Raw genomic sequence first — 17026 nt, forward strand, 5'->3', positions numbered from 1 at the left:
CTCTCTAAAAGTTGGATGCATCTCACCCCTGGAGTCAGCCATCCTTGACAAATGAGAACAAATAAATGTGTGTTGTGTCTCCTCAGTCCTATTTTGAGGGATGTTTACACCAAGTTCCCACAGCGTTTAAAAGAAAAATGCATTGTCAGAGATATGCAGAAAAATGTTTACAGAAATCGTCTTTGAGACTACCCTTTTCTTATTTCTAAGGCGTGAACAAACATCAGATGTACAGTATCTGCCAAGTAATCCCAACAAATTACAGTGCAGTAACAGATGCTCATTAGCCCTAGTCAACAGTACAGGCTTTCCCATACAAACAGGTCAAAAATACAATGACTTTGTATCACTCACCTAATGAGAGTGTAACTTTCTTTTGATTCGCCACAGAACTTCAAGCCTTGAGCTCATAATTGTGGCAGTAGTCAGTCAGTCACACATTGCGGTGGCACCACCAATGAAAGGCACCTTGTTGCAGGACTCTTGGACTGTGGGGTGGGCCCCGGCCAGCACGATGACCTGTCACTTTAATTGCAGCGCTGTCACTCAGGCCGAGTGCAGAGATTCCTTTTATTCTCCCATAGCCCCCTTGCTCCTAAAGTGGTGTCTGACACGCACCACAATGTAAGCATTTCGCCGCGCTCTGACAAGACGATAATAAGAATGACTTACTCCCTCCCTTGGACTGGAAGGCATTATGTGTTCTTCTAAGTTTAGAGGGCATAATTTATGATAATTACAGTGCTTACAACCAAACAGCTCCAAAGGATCTTGCAGTGAGCACAACTATGCCAGAAAAAAAGAAACAAATGAACAGAAATAGAGAAAATGTTGGATTTGAATTATTCTTCTCTGCTGACATTTGTTTTATATCAAATGTGTGTTTATAGCTCAATAAAGTTGCTATCCGTAAAGTCAGTGCTAGTAGCGGGGGGAAAAATGAGGGATTATTTATGACTCAGGTTTCAGATGTTTTCGGAAAATGGGCAGGGACTCTGCTGTCCTAGTTTCAGGGGGAAGCTGGTTCCACCATTGGGGTGCCAGGACAGAGAAGAGCTTTGACTGGGCTGAGTGGGAGCTGCCCTCCCCTAGGGGTGGGAGGGACAAAAGACCAGAAGTGGTAGAATGGAGTATTCGGATTGGGGTGTAGAGTTTGAGCATAGCTTGAAAGTAAGGAGGGGCAGTTCATCATGCTGCTCAGTAGGCAAGTGCCATGGTCTTGTAGTGGAGGAATAAGGAGGGAGGAGAAGGTGAAAAAGAGTTTCCTGGGGTTAGGGTGATAGAAATTTAGAGTGATAGAAAGTGGCTTTAGCAGCAGGTACAGAGGAAGAGACGGTAGAGTGGAGGGTGTGAAAGGATGGTAGGTCATCCGGAAGTTTAGTTTTCCTCAATTTTCACTCAGCTGCCCTGTTCTGTAAGCTCACAATGAGTCACTCGGCCTCTGAGGAGAAGGGGAGGGCCGAGACAGCCAGGAAGAAAGGGGACAGAGCGAGTCATAGGATGCGTAAAGGGAGGAAAGTAGGGTCGAGGGAAGCAGAATGAGGAGACAGGAGGGAGAAGGATTTAGCAGAAGGGAGAGATGATAGAATAGAAGAGGAGAGAGTAGTGGGAGAGAGAGAGCGAAGATTGCGATGACACATGACCATCTGGGCAGGGGCTGAGTGGGTGGGGTTGGAGGAGAGAGAGACAGAAAAGTAGTGATCATTAATAGTGAACTGGAGGGGGGTTGCGATGAGATTAGTAGGTGAACAGCCTCTAGTAAAGATGAGGTCAAACATATTGCCTGCCTTGTGAGTGGGAGAGGTCTGGGAAAGGGTGAGGTCAAAAGAGGCAAGGAGGAGAAAGCAAGACGTTGAAAGAAATGAATCGAAGGCAGATGTTGGGAGATTGAAGTGGCCCAGTGCGATGAGCGGTGAGCCATCGTCAGGAAATGAGCTTACCAAGGTGTCAAGCTCATTGAGGAACTCTCCAAGGGTGGGCGATAGATGACATAAAAAATTACGCTTGAGTGGACAAGTGATAGTGACAGCATGCAATTCAAATGAGGAGATGGACAGGTGGGTGAGGGAGAGAAGAGGAAATCTCCACCTAGGACAAATGAGTAGCCCTGTGCCATTACCGCGATGACCAGTTGCTCTCGGACTAAGAGAGAACACGTAGTCGAATGAAAAGAGAGCAGCTGGGTGATCCATGTCTCCGTCCAGGGCAAAAAGTCTAGGGACTGAAGGGCAGTATAGGCTGAGATGAACTCGGCATTCTTGACCGCAGATCGGCAGTTCCAAACATTGCAAGAGAACAGGAATTCCACATAGGGTACACTAAATTAGAAGGGTTGTAGCCAAGGGGTGGGACGCGTGTGTAAAGCCTACAGGAAGAGGAGTGGACAGGTATTGAAAACACACACATAGTTGACAAAGCTACATAAGAGCAAAATTAGATAATCTGTAAATAGCTAGGTAAACTATTAACGATGTATTACAGATAAGTCGCTTGAAAGGAAGAAAAGCTGCAGTAATTTAACTTCCCACAAGTGCCTAAAATGCACTAGCGGGAAGTCTAAAGTAAAATATAGTTTTGTATGGGTCTTTATATTTTGTATGCCTCAGTGTAATGTGAATAGCATAAACAAACATAAAAAATGTAGGTTATGTCAATGTGTAAATCACGACAAACTACGGCCTCCCTTGGTCAGTCTGACCAGACACAGTATTGAAGCTTTCTCATCTCTTTCTGATGAGGATAATATGTACACTGGACAGAGATGTTTTGATCTCTCAGTAAGGGTACCAGACAGCTCAACGTCCTTTTGATCGACAACATGGATAAAAACAGGCTAAAGAAGGGTGGTTCCATTAGGCTCCTTGTTAATGAAAGCTACCAAGTAGCAGTGTTCTCTGCGGTGAGGTCCTTTACTAAACCCCCCCTTTTGGCATTTTGATGCATCTATAAGTCAGCGTTGGCTAATAGCTCCACATTGGCCTATTGATGCAACACGTCATTAAAGCTTTGTCATTTCCTGAGCGTCTGATAGTTCCTGGCATTCACTCAGCAGGGCTGCTGTTAGAAGAGGACTTGGAGGAGAGAGGACTGGCCTAACGACAACAAACCACCTGCTACATCAGCTACAATTTAGGGGAAATTGCCAAGAATAAACTCATTGTGCCCTCAGATTGTTAATATTAACTAGGTAGACGCTGGGAGAAATGGAGTGTTTATCTAAAGGATAAAGATACAGTAGGGATGTGGAACGCTATGACACCTGATGCTGTTCTCTCTAATAGGATGAGAAACAATTCAACAAGCGGCCGTCTATTTCCGATCTGGTGATTTCAATAAATTATTTCATAAAATATAATTCCAAATGCATCCATAAACATTGCTGCTTTCAATACAGTAAATCTGTGTTATGTCAAAACAGAGATTAGAATGCAATGCACACTGATTCACCAATGTCCAGGACCTATTACTGATCTCACCTGTCTCACTCTTACTGACAGCTGTGGCTGCTTCGCGTGACGTATTGTTGTCTCTACCTTCTTGCCCTTTGTGCTGTTGTCTGTACCATGTTTTGTGCTTCTACCATGTTGTGCTGCTGCCATGTTGTGTTGCTACCATGCTGTGTTGTCATGTGTTGCTGCCATGCTATATTGTTGTCTTAGGTCTCTCTTTATGTAGTGTTGTCTCTCTTGTCGTGATGTGTGTTTTGTACTATATTTTTATTTTATTTATTTTTATTTTTAATCCCAGCCCCTGTCCCCGCAGGAGGCCTTTTGCCTTTTGGTAGGCAGTCATTGTAAATAAGAATTTGTTCTTAACTGACTTGCCTAGTTAAATAAAGGTTAAATAAATTAAATAAAAATGATATATATTTACTTGGTGGCAGCACTATTATATAAAATAACTATTATATATTACTGTATATAAGAGGCAAAAGCTAGTAATGACACTTCAACAACACAAAACTCTCTATATTGTGAAAAAATAAGTATTATTCTGGATGTACTCTGTGGTGGACAGCTGTTTGATTGACCAGTGAAACAGGAGTACAGAGGGTGAAAGGTGAAGTGATAAATGACATTGGAGCAGTGACAGACACCTGGAAGCCTGCCCTCTTTTCTCAATTAGAAGAACCATTGTCAAAAAAGGACTCTACAGTGACATCATTATAAATGTGTCTATTCTAACTTGTTTCATTACTGGAAGACATGGGCATCACTTTATTTTTGTCCCCCACGATGAGGAGGGGGGGAGGGGACTGTGTATCTGTCTACGTCTTTTTGTTCTTTTATGTGTACGTATATGATGATTGCTCTGTGTTATTGTTGGTTTGGTCTGTATGGAAAATGTCAAATAACATGTTTGAAATGACCATTACAGGGAAAAGGGTTGATGATGGTTGATGCCAGACTGTTATATAAAGCCATCCCATTAAAACCCAACCAGCATTTTATAGACGGCACTTGGGAATGGCAATGCTCAATGATCCGAGTTACGACCATCTTATATAACATGGTGTTTTGCACGGTAGTCATGACAACACAAAAGTAACAGAAGCAGGTATTTTGTTTCATTGCTATTGCACTAATTATTATTATTGCAATAATGTGATATAATTCTGTATCTTGACATGTACCTTGAAGGCGGCTTAGTATTTTCCCTCACGGTTTCCCTACTTTATTATTATCCCAGGTTTCAGTGATCTAGTCCACAAGGGTAGATATACAGTGCCTTCAGAAAGTATTCACACCCCTCAACTTTCTCAACACATTTTAATGTTACAGCCTGAATTTAAAATGGATTAAATTGAGATTTCTTTGGTCACTGGCCTACACACAATACCCATCATGTCAAAGTGTTTTAAGACATTTTTACAAATTAATAAAAAATGAAAAGCTGAAATGTCTTGAGTCAATAATTATTCGACTCCTTTGTTATGGCAAGTCTAATTAGGTTCGGGAGGAAAAATGTACTTAACAAGTCACATAATAAGTTGTATGGACTCACAATTATCTGTAAGGTCCCTCAGTCGAGCAGTGAATTTCAAACAAAGATTCAACCACAAAGACCAGGGAGGTTTTCCAATGCCTCGCAAAGAAGGGCACCTAATGGTAGATAGATCAACATAAAAAAAGCAGACATTGAATATCCTTTTGAGCATGGTGAAGTTACGAGTTACACTTTAGATGATGTATCAATACACACAGTCACTACAAAGATACAGGCATCCTTCCTAACTCAGTTACCGGAGAGGAATGAAACCACTCAGGGATTTCACCATGAGGCCAATGGTGACTTTAAAACAGTTACAGAGTTTAATGGCTGTGATATGAGAAAACTGAAGATGGATCAACGACATTGTAGTTACTCCACAATTCTAACCTAACTGACAGAGTGAAAAGAAGGAAGCCTGTAGAGAATAAAAATATTCCAAAACATGCATCCTGTATGCAACAAGGCACTCAATTAATACTGCAATTCACTGTCCGTCCTGAATACAAAGTGTTATGTTTGGGGCAAATCTAATACATCACATTACTGAGTACCACTCTCCTTATTTTCAAGCACAGTGGTGGCTGCATCACGTTATGGGTATGCATGTATCATTAAGGACTGGGGAGTATTTCAGAATAAAAATAAATGGAATTGAGCACAGGCAAAATCCTAGAGAAAAACCTGGTTCAGTCTGCTTTCCACCAGACACTGGGAGATGAATTCACCTTTCAGCAGGACAATAACCTAAAACACAAGGCCAAATCTACACTGGAGTTGATTACCAAGAAGACAGGGAATGTTCCCAAGTGTTGGAGTTACAGTTTTGACTTAAATCTACTCAAAAATCTATGGCAAGACCTGAAAATGGTTGTCTAGCAATGATCAACAACCAATTTGACAGATCTTGAAGAATTTTTTAAATAATAATGGACAAAGTTGTGCAATCCAGGTGTGGAAACCTGGATTGAGTCTTACCCAGTAAGACTCACAGCTGTAATCGCTGCCAAAGGTGATTCTACAAAGTTTTGACTCAGGGGTGTGAATACTTATGTAAATGAGCTATTTCTGCATTTAATTTTCCCCAAAAATGTTTTCACTTTGTCATTATGGGGTATTATGTGTAGATGGATGAGAACAAACATAGATATTTAATCAATTTTAAATAACAACAAAATATGGCCCTAGCCCTCACCCTCCGATCCAACAGGTCCCAGATGTGCTCAATGGGATTGAGATATGGGCTCTTCGCTGGCCATGGCAGAACACTGACATTCCTTGCAGGAAATCATGCACAGAAGGAGCAGTATGGCTGGTGGCATTGTTATGCTGGAGGGTCATGTCAGGATGAGCCTGCAGGAAGGGTACCACATGAGGGAGGAGGATCCCTGTAACGCACAGCATTGAGATTGCCTGCAATGACAACAAGCTCAGTCCGATGATGCTGTGACACACCGCCCCAGACCATGACGGACCCTCCACCTCCAAATCAATCCCGCTCCAGAGTACAGGCCTTGGTGTAACGCTCATTCCTTCGACGATAAACGCGAATCCGACCATCACCCCTGGTGAGACAAAACCGCGACTCGTCAGTGAAGAGCACTTTTTGCCAGTCCTGTCTGGTCCAGCGATGGTAGGTTTGTACCTATAGGCGACGTTGTTGCCGGTGATGTCTGGTGAGGACCTTCCTTACAACAGGCCTACAAGCCCTCAGTCCAGCCTCTCAGCCTTGCGGACAGTCTGAGCACTGATGGAGGGATTGTGCGTTCCTGATGTAACTCGGGCATTTGTTGTTGCCATCCTGTACCTATCCCGCAGGTGTGATGTTCGGATGCACCGATCCTGTGCAGGTGTTGTTACACATGGTCTGCCACTGCGAGGATGATCAGTTGTCCGTCCTGTCTCCCTGTAGCGCTGTCTTAGGCGTCTCACAGTACGGACATTGCAATTTATTGCCCTGGCCACATCTGCAGTCCTCATGCCTCCTTGCAGCATGCCTAAGGCACGTTCACACAGATGAGCAGGGACCCTGGGCATCTTTCTGTTGGTGTTTTTCAGAGTCAGTAGAGTCAGCCTCTTTAGTGTCCTAAGTTTTTATAACTGTGACCTTAACTGTCTACCGTCTGTAAGCTGTTAGTGTCTTAACGACTGTTCCACAGGTGCATGTTCATTAATTGTTTATGGTTCATTGAACAAGAATGGGAAACAGTGTTGTGAAACCCTTTACAATGAAGATCTGTGAAGTTATTTGGATTTTTACGAATTATCTTTGAAAGACAGGGTCCTGAAAAAGGGACGTTTCTTTTTTTGCTGAGTTTATAATATTCAGACTGGCTGACACAGGCTCATCAGTAGGAGAGACAGACACACTGCTATTATCTGCTGAGAGATTTCCCCTGATTGCAGCTCATCTAGAACACACAGTATTGATTTCCTATTAACACATCCATGGAAAGAGGCTGCTAGGCCAGATGATAAGGTGGTGAAAGGTAGTGGTTAAGGAGGCGGACCGGAGTTATTAACTTCTTATTTTGCCTGTATTCATTACATTATCTTGTTTTTGGACAGTAATTGCTTCAATCTTGTATATGTAATAAGCTTTGACAAAGATTTTATTGTACATTTTGTATTTCTGAATTTACATTTGAAATGATTTGAATATACATATATCATCCAGTGGATGGAAGCAACAAGAAAAAAACTGAACCAAGGGGGCCTATGGAGCTGTCAGTGTCAACCACGGCTGTTGAAACCCTTTTCTTCCACCAGCTACCGCAATCACAGGGAGGAAAGATGAAAAGTTGTGATGCAAACGTATTGATATAAGTGGCCCAAAATAGACGTTTTACCCCGCGGACAAGAACACACTGAAATCAACTTTCATTACACTTCCCACCGCACTGATTTGCTTTGACACGAGCATCCAGTCCCATGAATAACCACGACATGTTAATTCATGTTTACTCCAGCGATGGGGATTCTGAACTACACGTCTTCAGAATGAGAGCTGCTCAAGTCTCAGCAGGGTGCCACGTATGGGCATTTGGAGACAGCAACAGAAACTGGCGGAACATTTTATAGTTGATTATGCACTGAATGCGGTTGTCATTAATTATCATATTCTCCTGAGTTGTGTACATTGGGGATAGGGTCTGGGATCAAATGGAATCCTGTGGTTAACAGGGCCTCCATTAGAGAACCCAAACTAATTACCAGAAACAATTAAGAACATTTTTATATAGAAAAAAACAAATCTCTTCCTCCAATTGATCAAGCTAGCTGCAGTATAGGTCATAACGTGCTACTATCATAACTCCAAAGACATGAATCAACTCTTGTTCTCTCTAGACAGTGTTTGGCCGTGACGCACACAGGCTTCTCTCTAGAGACCTCATCAGCCAAGGGAAAGACACGACGCCACCTGGCTGGTGTTCTGTGTATCCGTGTGCCTGAGCTACCCTGTTCCCCTGTCTCACAGTCAGTGCTTCACTAAAGCCTGTCTGAGAATAGCAATTAAAGGACGAGGGAGGCCTTTTCTCTTTCTGTCGTTTAAATTGGAAACCTGAGCCTTCACGGCCATCACTGCGTTATATCCGGCACAACAGGTGCAGTTTGGTGGTACTATCCTGTCACCGGCTCTGAGTCCCAGCAAGTGATAATAACAGGATGGAGCTGGGATCAGAGCCCTCCACTTGTTGGGTTGATTTACATGCTGTGCAGAGATGGCGAGGTGGCGTGAATCACCGGGAGAGACAGAGAGAGGACACGGTGGGAGGACATGAGCGTGACTCTTGATGCAGCTGTTCATCAAGCCCATCGACTCACAAAGATTTACAGCTCACCTCCCGGCAGCTCACTTATCCACAAATGTCCGCAGCAACAGCTGTGCCGGGAAAATGTGTCAGCATCCCGAAAACACCACAAGCATGCAGAAAAACTCACACTGGCACTACTAGGATACAAAAGATTCCAATGTATCCACACACTACTTACTGGGCTTAGCTAACAATGACTAGTAGATGGATAGCAATTATTCACTAAAGGAAAACTATTTCTTAATGCAACTTTACCATGACGCATAACACCAACAAGCCATTCATTGACGAGGCAGCCAGGTCAGTGGGCTGTGTTAGCCCTGACTTACCCCTGCGCTAGCCTAGCAGACAGCTGATGTCAGACAGCCAGTATTGTAGAGGAGCTGTGTTTTCTATGAATGAGCTGCCAGACTCCCACTCCTCTAAAGCGATGAGTCATCCATTGGCCCTGTGTCTTACAGTATGTCAGTGGGCTCAGCTGACGGTCCGCTGTTAGGTATAATGGAATGGGTTTATATTTAGCGTACCCACACATGCCAGGGTGCGTGCACACACACACACACGCACGCACGCACGCACGCACGCACGCACGCACGCACGCACGCACGCACGCACGCACGCACGCACGCACGCACGCACACACACACACACACACACACACACACACACACACACACACACACACACACACACACACACACACACACACACACACACACACACCAGAGGAGCTGGTGGGAGGAGCTATAGGAGGACGGGCTCATCATAATGGCTGGAATGGAATCAATAGAATGGTACCAAACACTTCAAACACATGTTTGACTACGTTCCATTGATTCCATTCCAGCCATTATAATGAGCCCGTCCTCCTATAGCTCCTCCCACCAGCCTTTCCTGCTACAAATAAATTCATGTCTACGAAAGTAGAAACAATAATGCAACAATGCCAGCAATGCAACAAGACAAAGTTCACTGCATCCTCTGAGGTTTTAGGGCTCTGCCTTAATGAATGAGCTTAACCAAAAAACGCTCCACTCAGAATCTCTGGAACAGAATGTACTGCGCATCTGTTTATTTTGCCACTCAAGTACCCCTCATTTGTGCACTTAAACTGAGACTCACAGAGAGCTAAGTACTGTGTTAAAGCAGTTAGAGATGTCGCATAAAGTTCACAGGGCATATCCATCATAGACTGGGTACACACACGAGATCACCCCTATCCTCATGCACATTATAAAGCCTCACTGTCTGCTTGATTGAATGATAGCAGTACATTATTTCACCCATCTGCAATACAAAGCCAGCTAACACGCTACTTGAATGTCCTCTGAAAGGCCTATGATGAGGTGGGGAAGTGGTCCTAATGGTATGCATGCTGGAGGAGTGACACCGGCTCTTTAAATGGCCAGAGGAATCAGGGCCTGTAACCTCAGTGGAGACTAGGGAGGCGTGGAGATGAATGTCCCTGTCGGAGGGGATAAATCTTCTTCATACCGCTGGCTGGTAGCAGGTCCCACCTCAATTTGGAGCTGGGTAGAGATAAGCCCTCATGACACTGTCTCCCGGGCAGACTAATTTATCCACAGGCTAGAGAGAAGCAGCTCTGATATCTTCCCTCTGGCGCACGCTGTTTGTGTCACTGCAGTATCTCTGTCTGTGTGTGTATAATGTACAATAAACCTTACATCCACATAACAACCCAACCCCATATATCTACCTCACGTCTCCTGATTAGTCACAATAATCTAGAGAATACAATTAGCCAGATGAGATTGTTACTTCAGTGCCTCCCTGTGGTTTTCCTAATAGCAACTAGTGGGCTCAAATCAAGCCTATATTGAGGATTCCATTCACAGAGGAATTCAAATCAACCTAATGATTACTTCAAACACAGGTTATTTGATTTGGGTTCAACTCGAGAAAATGTGTCTCTCCAAATCCACTGTAAAGAGTGGCTCCATAATGGATTCAGCCCACTGTTCAGTGGTTGTTGGGTCTCCATAGAGATGAAAAGACAGACTTATAAATGCAAATTGATAGAGGACATAGCTCAGACACCTGCTGTGATCACAAGATGTTTGAAGTTTCTGTCCTTTACCTGCGTTTCAATCTCTGTCCATTCTAAATCGATGAGGCTACTTACTCGTATAATTACTATAGGCCCGCGGATGTGTCCTTTAGTCTACAAGGGACAGTATGTACAACATTCCCCTTGAAATAACGGTTGAGTCACAGATGCAGTAACACATCGGCTGTGTGAGTGGCACAGTACATTATACTTTAGGACTGAAATGCGGTGGGTAGCCCTGACTTTCTCAGACGCCTTTCCTCACACAAACAGACAATAGTCTCTTCTACTGCGCTTAGTGGTTGTTATTCACACTTAGCTTGACAGAAACTTCGGTACAGATTGCAAAGTTCTGTGTTATTATAAGTTGTTTAACCAACTAAAAGTTGCGCTTTTGTAAACAAAAGGCTTCAGTGGATATTTAGCGCTAGCTCCCGAACCCCAGGAGCAGATTCTAAGTGTTATTTCTCTATCAGTAATTACTCACAGGCTATCTAATCATGACTCCATTTAACCAATTAAAGGCCACTTGCCACTACTGACAATGGTAATAATTTAAAGGCAGCATGCAAAACCTGCAACACACAGGCCCTTAATGAGCCTACAGGTGGATGCCTAAGGTACAGTGGCATACGGCGTCACCACAGCATATCCTTTCAACCACCCACCAATCTTCTCTTTCTAAGTCTAATCATGGATCCACATCTACATCTAACAAACAGATTTCCTGCTCCAGATTTCCTCCACACACACACACACACACACACACACACACACACACACACACACACACACACACACACACACACACACACACACACACACACACACACACACACACACACACACACACACACACACACACACATTCAGATCTAGCCTCTAATCACACACACAGGGTCACGTTTCAAGAGTGCATGTGCATCCCAACACACTAACAGGAACATTTTAGGATTTGAAATGCTAATTGACGCAGAATAGCTCTGGTTAGAGCTATATTGTTTTGAAGATGCTCTTGAACAAGCATGCAAACTTTTGATTGGGAACCATGTGTCATTCTGTGAGTTGATGTGAAATTGTTGAGCTAGTGTATAAGACAGTACATTTCATATTATCCGTAGTGGGCGAAGATAAATGACTATAGTGTACACATAATTAGCAGTTACAGCTTGTCAGTTGAACCCAATAACTATATGCATAATTCTTTAACCTAAACAAAGCACCTATAAATCATCATAAAACATAACAAAATTCAGCGACAATGGATTTTCATTCCATGAATTCAATGCTCACACACATCCCCACGTGGACTTGCTTGCTGACGCAGAGACTAACTCAAACTGAATCTAGTAAGTAGATCAACTGCCTCTGGACTGATCCTGTCTGAGATGTAGTCAATCCAGACGTTTCTACACTTCCATCAATATCAACTTCCAGCCCTTTTAGCCGAGTGGGGAGGGAGGGGCCCTGATTGCTGAGTTGGCCTACCGCAGTCTCTATGGAAACCTGTTGGCATATACTGTAGCAATGCCTGGAAGGCTTAAATTTGTTCTTATGGTTACAAGCAGCTCTCGGCAATAGTGAGGCCAGCCTAAACGACAATCAAAACTGGATGGCAGAAATATTGTCCCCAATTGCATTCCCTATTATGACACAGCTTTCATTTCAGTTCATTGATTTGTTGTTGCCAAGTGACAATTTGATTGTTTTTCCAGAATAGTTCAGAAGTTGAGGGGAGAATTGCCAGTAGAAACAGGTAACTGTGAAGCACAGAGCTAAGGGTTCACAAGTGTAGAGGAAAACAGGAGGGGAGGAAACCTCTTATGGATGAGGTATGCACAGTACTCATTACATCAATGAGTGCCAAGTTATGCATGCTATAGACGGTGTAAAGAAAAGATACATTCACACGTTCAACTGTAAACTGGTCACTTAGCGCCCTCTAGTGATTGTCCAGACTACTGTCTCCAGTAAGTACCAAACAGCCCCAATACGACACAACTCCAGCTAAATAACTTCTCAGTAGTGCAATTACATCTGATAATATGTTTGTTGATACTCTTTAGCACTAAAATTGGTTGAGTAAATTATACCGCCTCATATAATGGATTGATATGTATTATCTCCAGTCTGCATCATATCCGGGCGTGATTGGGAGTCCCATAGGGTGGCACACAATTGTCCCAGCGTCGTCCGGGTTTGGCCAGGGTAGGCCGTCATTGTAAATAAGAATTTGTTCTTAACTGACCTGCCTAGTTAAATAAAGGTTAAATACAAAAATACAGTACATCATTGCCATTATGTCTCCTGTTGATTGAAGGTGGATGGCCCAAGATGCCTGACTGTAAACACCCATCAATGGAATGACATCTATCACTCAGAGGGGCAGTTAAGATAGTGGGATCCATAGAAATAGAATTCTGGATTATGGGTACTCAATATGGCCAGCAGTTCACCCAACAGCCACCCATTGACTTGAATGTGGGGAAACCACTTATTGGAATTTTAACCCATAGTTAACTCCTTCTGGCCAAGACTCTGCAGGTCAATACAACTACTTTCCCCACCCTGAGCATGGCAGAGACTAAATTAGCTCTTTACAGTTCCATCTGTGCCACAGCTGTCAGGCACGACCCATGTTTCAACCATCAGAAAAGGACCAAGACAAACAAATAAACATTCATGAGGTGTACGTTAATGTGTAAAAAAAAAACATTTTGCAATGTAGTACATTTATCCTTTGGCGAGTTAGCTTGCATTTGACTGTTTCAGTAACCCTCACAGTAGAAAGAGAGGAATTTAACTAACCCGCTACAAAGACTGCTTAGGTATAATAACGACCAAAACTGCACCCAACATTCACACATTTTATTAGAATGATCAATCAAAACTGTATTAACAGCATTCAAACAATTAGCTTGATCTGTGAATACGATATCAGTAACCATATAACTCGAAGCATTTTAAAATGTTTACATCAGACAACTACAGTCACCAAAGAAAATGACAGCCTGTGCAAAACCTGTAAATACATTATGTAGGCTGATCAGTTATAGACCTGCTTAGCTAACGGTATAGTGTAGAAACCAGCAAACAAACAAAACAAATAAACAAGCAGGCCTAAACCCAATCCTCAGGAAATATGATTAAGAGAAGCAGGTGGTTGTACCTAAAACGCTCCTAAAACAGCTAGGCTAATCTGATCATGTTGGGGTTGTTGCTGTGTGACTAACGTAACTTCTTCGCCCCGCGGGTCGCCTTGGCCACCTTGGAGCCCCTCTGGTGGTCGCTGATGCCGTTCCGCAGCACGTTCACGTCGTACTTCTGCCTCTTCAGCTTCTCGGCCAGGTCAAACTTCTCAGCGTGCAGCTGGCGCAGCCACAGCCAGAGCTCGCGGGACTTCTCCACCAGCCTCTCCTGGTTAAGGTGGTCGATGTTGAGGGGCTTGCGGCGTTCCAACAGAGTCTTGGTCTTCTTCTCGCGCCCCGTCAGCTTCTTGCCCGTCTTCACGTCCCCCTTCTGTATGTAGCCGCCGAACGCCTTGTTGGAGAAGACGTTCTTCTTCCTGGCATCCTCCTCGGCGCGGAGCTTGGCCTCCTCTTCCCGGCGGGTCCGCTCCTCAGCAAGACGGGCCTGGCGCTCAATGTTCTGCTCGGCGCGCACACGCTGCTGCTCGGCACGGTCGGCACGGCGGCGCTCGATGCGGCTGCGGAGGGCCACCAGCTCCTCCTCCTCTTTCTGGCGGCTGGAGAAGTGCATCTCGATCAGGCTCTGCAGGTCATTGAAGTCCTTCTCCAGCCTCTTGCGGTGGAGGTCATCAAAGTCTAACTTCTCGCCGTCGAGTAGCTTGGGAGGAGCGATGTTGGTAATGTACTTGGTCCGTGGCTTGGTCTCCCCCTCGCTCCCCTCAATGTGTTCCCTCTCCTCCTCATCTACCTCGTCCTCCTTATCTTCCTCATCCTCCTCTTCTTCAGCCTCCTCTTCCACCTCAGGTGCCTCCTCTACTTCTTCCTCCTCATTCACCTCCTCATCCTCCTCGTATTCCTCCACAATATCCTCTGTGTCAGACATGTTAAGCCTGCCTCTGAGTCGGTCAAGAAGTCAAGGAAGAAAGACCAGCGGAGACACACACAATACACACACTGAGACCAACTTGTGTCCCAACAATCAAGAGGGGAAGGGAAGTTAACTTTTGGGCGTGGTTGCTTGGGCTCTTTTAAAGCTTTACCCTGATCATGTGTCCAAACCCCACTGTCTAGCAGAAATGTTCAGACAGATGGAATGGAGTCTATTTTCTTCTTCAACAAGTCTGCCCCCTTCCCTTCCCTGAACCCCGACCCCAGTCTCTCCCCATCATTCCTTTCTAAAGACAATCGGGAGTGCCCTATTTCAGACGCACAACAGATGCACTCAGGTGCCACTCAAACCTGTGCTCTCCTTCAAGCCCACAATCGAATGTATGCCTCACGATCACAGCATGATTGTTGTAGGTATCAATTGAAGTTCTTACTCATATACTCTGGGGTTATTTATACACTTGGTCATCAAGAGGGAGAAAATAGAGAGAGTTTATGGTAAGTACACCTGTAAAAAAAAAAGTCATAGTGGTCAAATAATCAAAGGGATGAAGTTTCCTAATTTCAGTTTAGAAGAATGAAGAGTAATAGTTTAATGGTCACTATATCAATAAATATATAATGAACGGTCTATATATATCAATAACTATATAATGAATGGTCTCTTATATTCCACATACAGAGTGATATATCAAGCACATATATGGGTCATGCACCAAAGATAGACCATTGATAGATAGACCAAAGGCTTGCTGCCAGTTAAAGTAGCACTTCATTGTTAGAATGTGAACACCAGACAACGTAACTGCGGTCACCTCGCTTATGCCATCACGTCATAACCACCTCATCTTGACTGAAGTACATTCATCTAGAGCATTGTTTTTCCACTGTGACTTACAGAGCTTACCGGTGAGCACATCCAAGAGCAAAGCATGTCATTACAATATATAAAGTACCCTTTGCAAGAACACCAAAGCCGTGTATAATCTTTTCAATAGTTGTCCTTCCTACAACTACTTTAAATATGTTCACTTTGCTAATTGACACCTCAAATTAGGATCTCTGTCTTTGTACATCAATTTGCCCTTAAAATACATTTTAATAAATAACAAAGAAATGCTTGACCACTTTTCCATTTTCATGTTGCACTCTGAAAAAAATCAAAACAAATAAAACCTCTTCCAGTTTGCCAGCCAAAGACTACCCTACCATAGTAAATCCTATTTGAGCACAAGCTTTCAACTGATCATCCTTGAGTGCTGACAAAAAACACCCGTCAAGGAAAGACGGGCCCTAAAAATACAACAAGAACCATTTCTGAACACTGCCTCGTCTCCACTTCGGAATGTAATTAAAACATTCTTGCAATGGAAGACTCCAGCTTTCAGGGTCGAGCGGATTGCTTTTTTAATGTTTACTTCTCGGGCACTGACGGCAACAATAGAATACATAGTGTTCAGCACTTAAATACCCAGCCCTTGAGTTAGGAGTGCAAAAGCACAAATGTGGTTTTAGTATGGGATAATTGACAGGGATAGACAGGTGCTGCGCGTTGTCCACAGGTGTCCCCTATGAACACAGAGAATTCCAATAAACTACTGTGCCGTGGAAGATTGATGAAGATTGATCCTCTTAGTGAATACGTAGCCTTTTCCTCAAAAGGCGACAGCAAAATGGCAGAGCACAGGCCTTGGACTAAGGGCTAGGATTTGGGGACAGAGAATAGAAGGATTTTGAAAGTGTCCCTGCACTCCACAGCCTAAGACTCACCCCTGAAGATTGCCAGCCAGTACCCACAACTAAGAGTCACAGTATTATTAAGGCCAGTACGGAGCCTCATATTAAAATAGTAATAGCATCAGAACAAGCATCCTGTGCAACACAGATGTCAGTTGAAATGGGTTGAGAGAACATTTCAAACATTTATGGACTAAAGCTATTCAATTTCTAGGGGAATGCCCCCAGTCCTCCATACCTAACTATTTTCCAATTGACAAATTTCAGTGAACAAAAGATGAACCCTCCATCCCAAAGAAAAAAAAGAAAAAAAACTTCAACCCTGCTGATTGAACAATTAT

General features: G+C 43.7%; 1 protein-coding gene across 1 annotated transcript; it reads right to left on the reverse strand.

Moving 5' to 3' along the window:
• Positions 1-14100: 14100 nt before the first annotated feature.
• LOC120049116 (troponin T, cardiac muscle isoforms-like) lies at positions 14101-14943 on the reverse strand. The gene has a single exon (XM_038995358.1). The coding sequence runs from the start codon at positions 14941-14943 to the stop codon at positions 14101-14103; it is 843 nt and encodes a 280-aa protein (XP_038851286.1).
• Between the last annotated feature and the right edge of the window lie 2083 nt (positions 14944-17026).

The sequence above is a fragment of the Salvelinus namaycush genome, chromosome 6 (genome assembly GCF_016432855.1).
Source record: "Salvelinus namaycush isolate Seneca chromosome 6, SaNama_1.0, whole genome shotgun sequence".
Taxonomy (NCBI): domain Eukaryota; kingdom Metazoa; phylum Chordata; class Actinopteri; order Salmoniformes; family Salmonidae; genus Salvelinus; species Salvelinus namaycush.

Excerpts from the sequence above, each read along its gene's own strand:
- LOC120049116 (XM_038995358.1), bottom strand. The coding sequence starts at position 14,943 with ATGTCTGACACAGAGGATATTGTGGAGGAATACGAGGAGGATGAGGAG.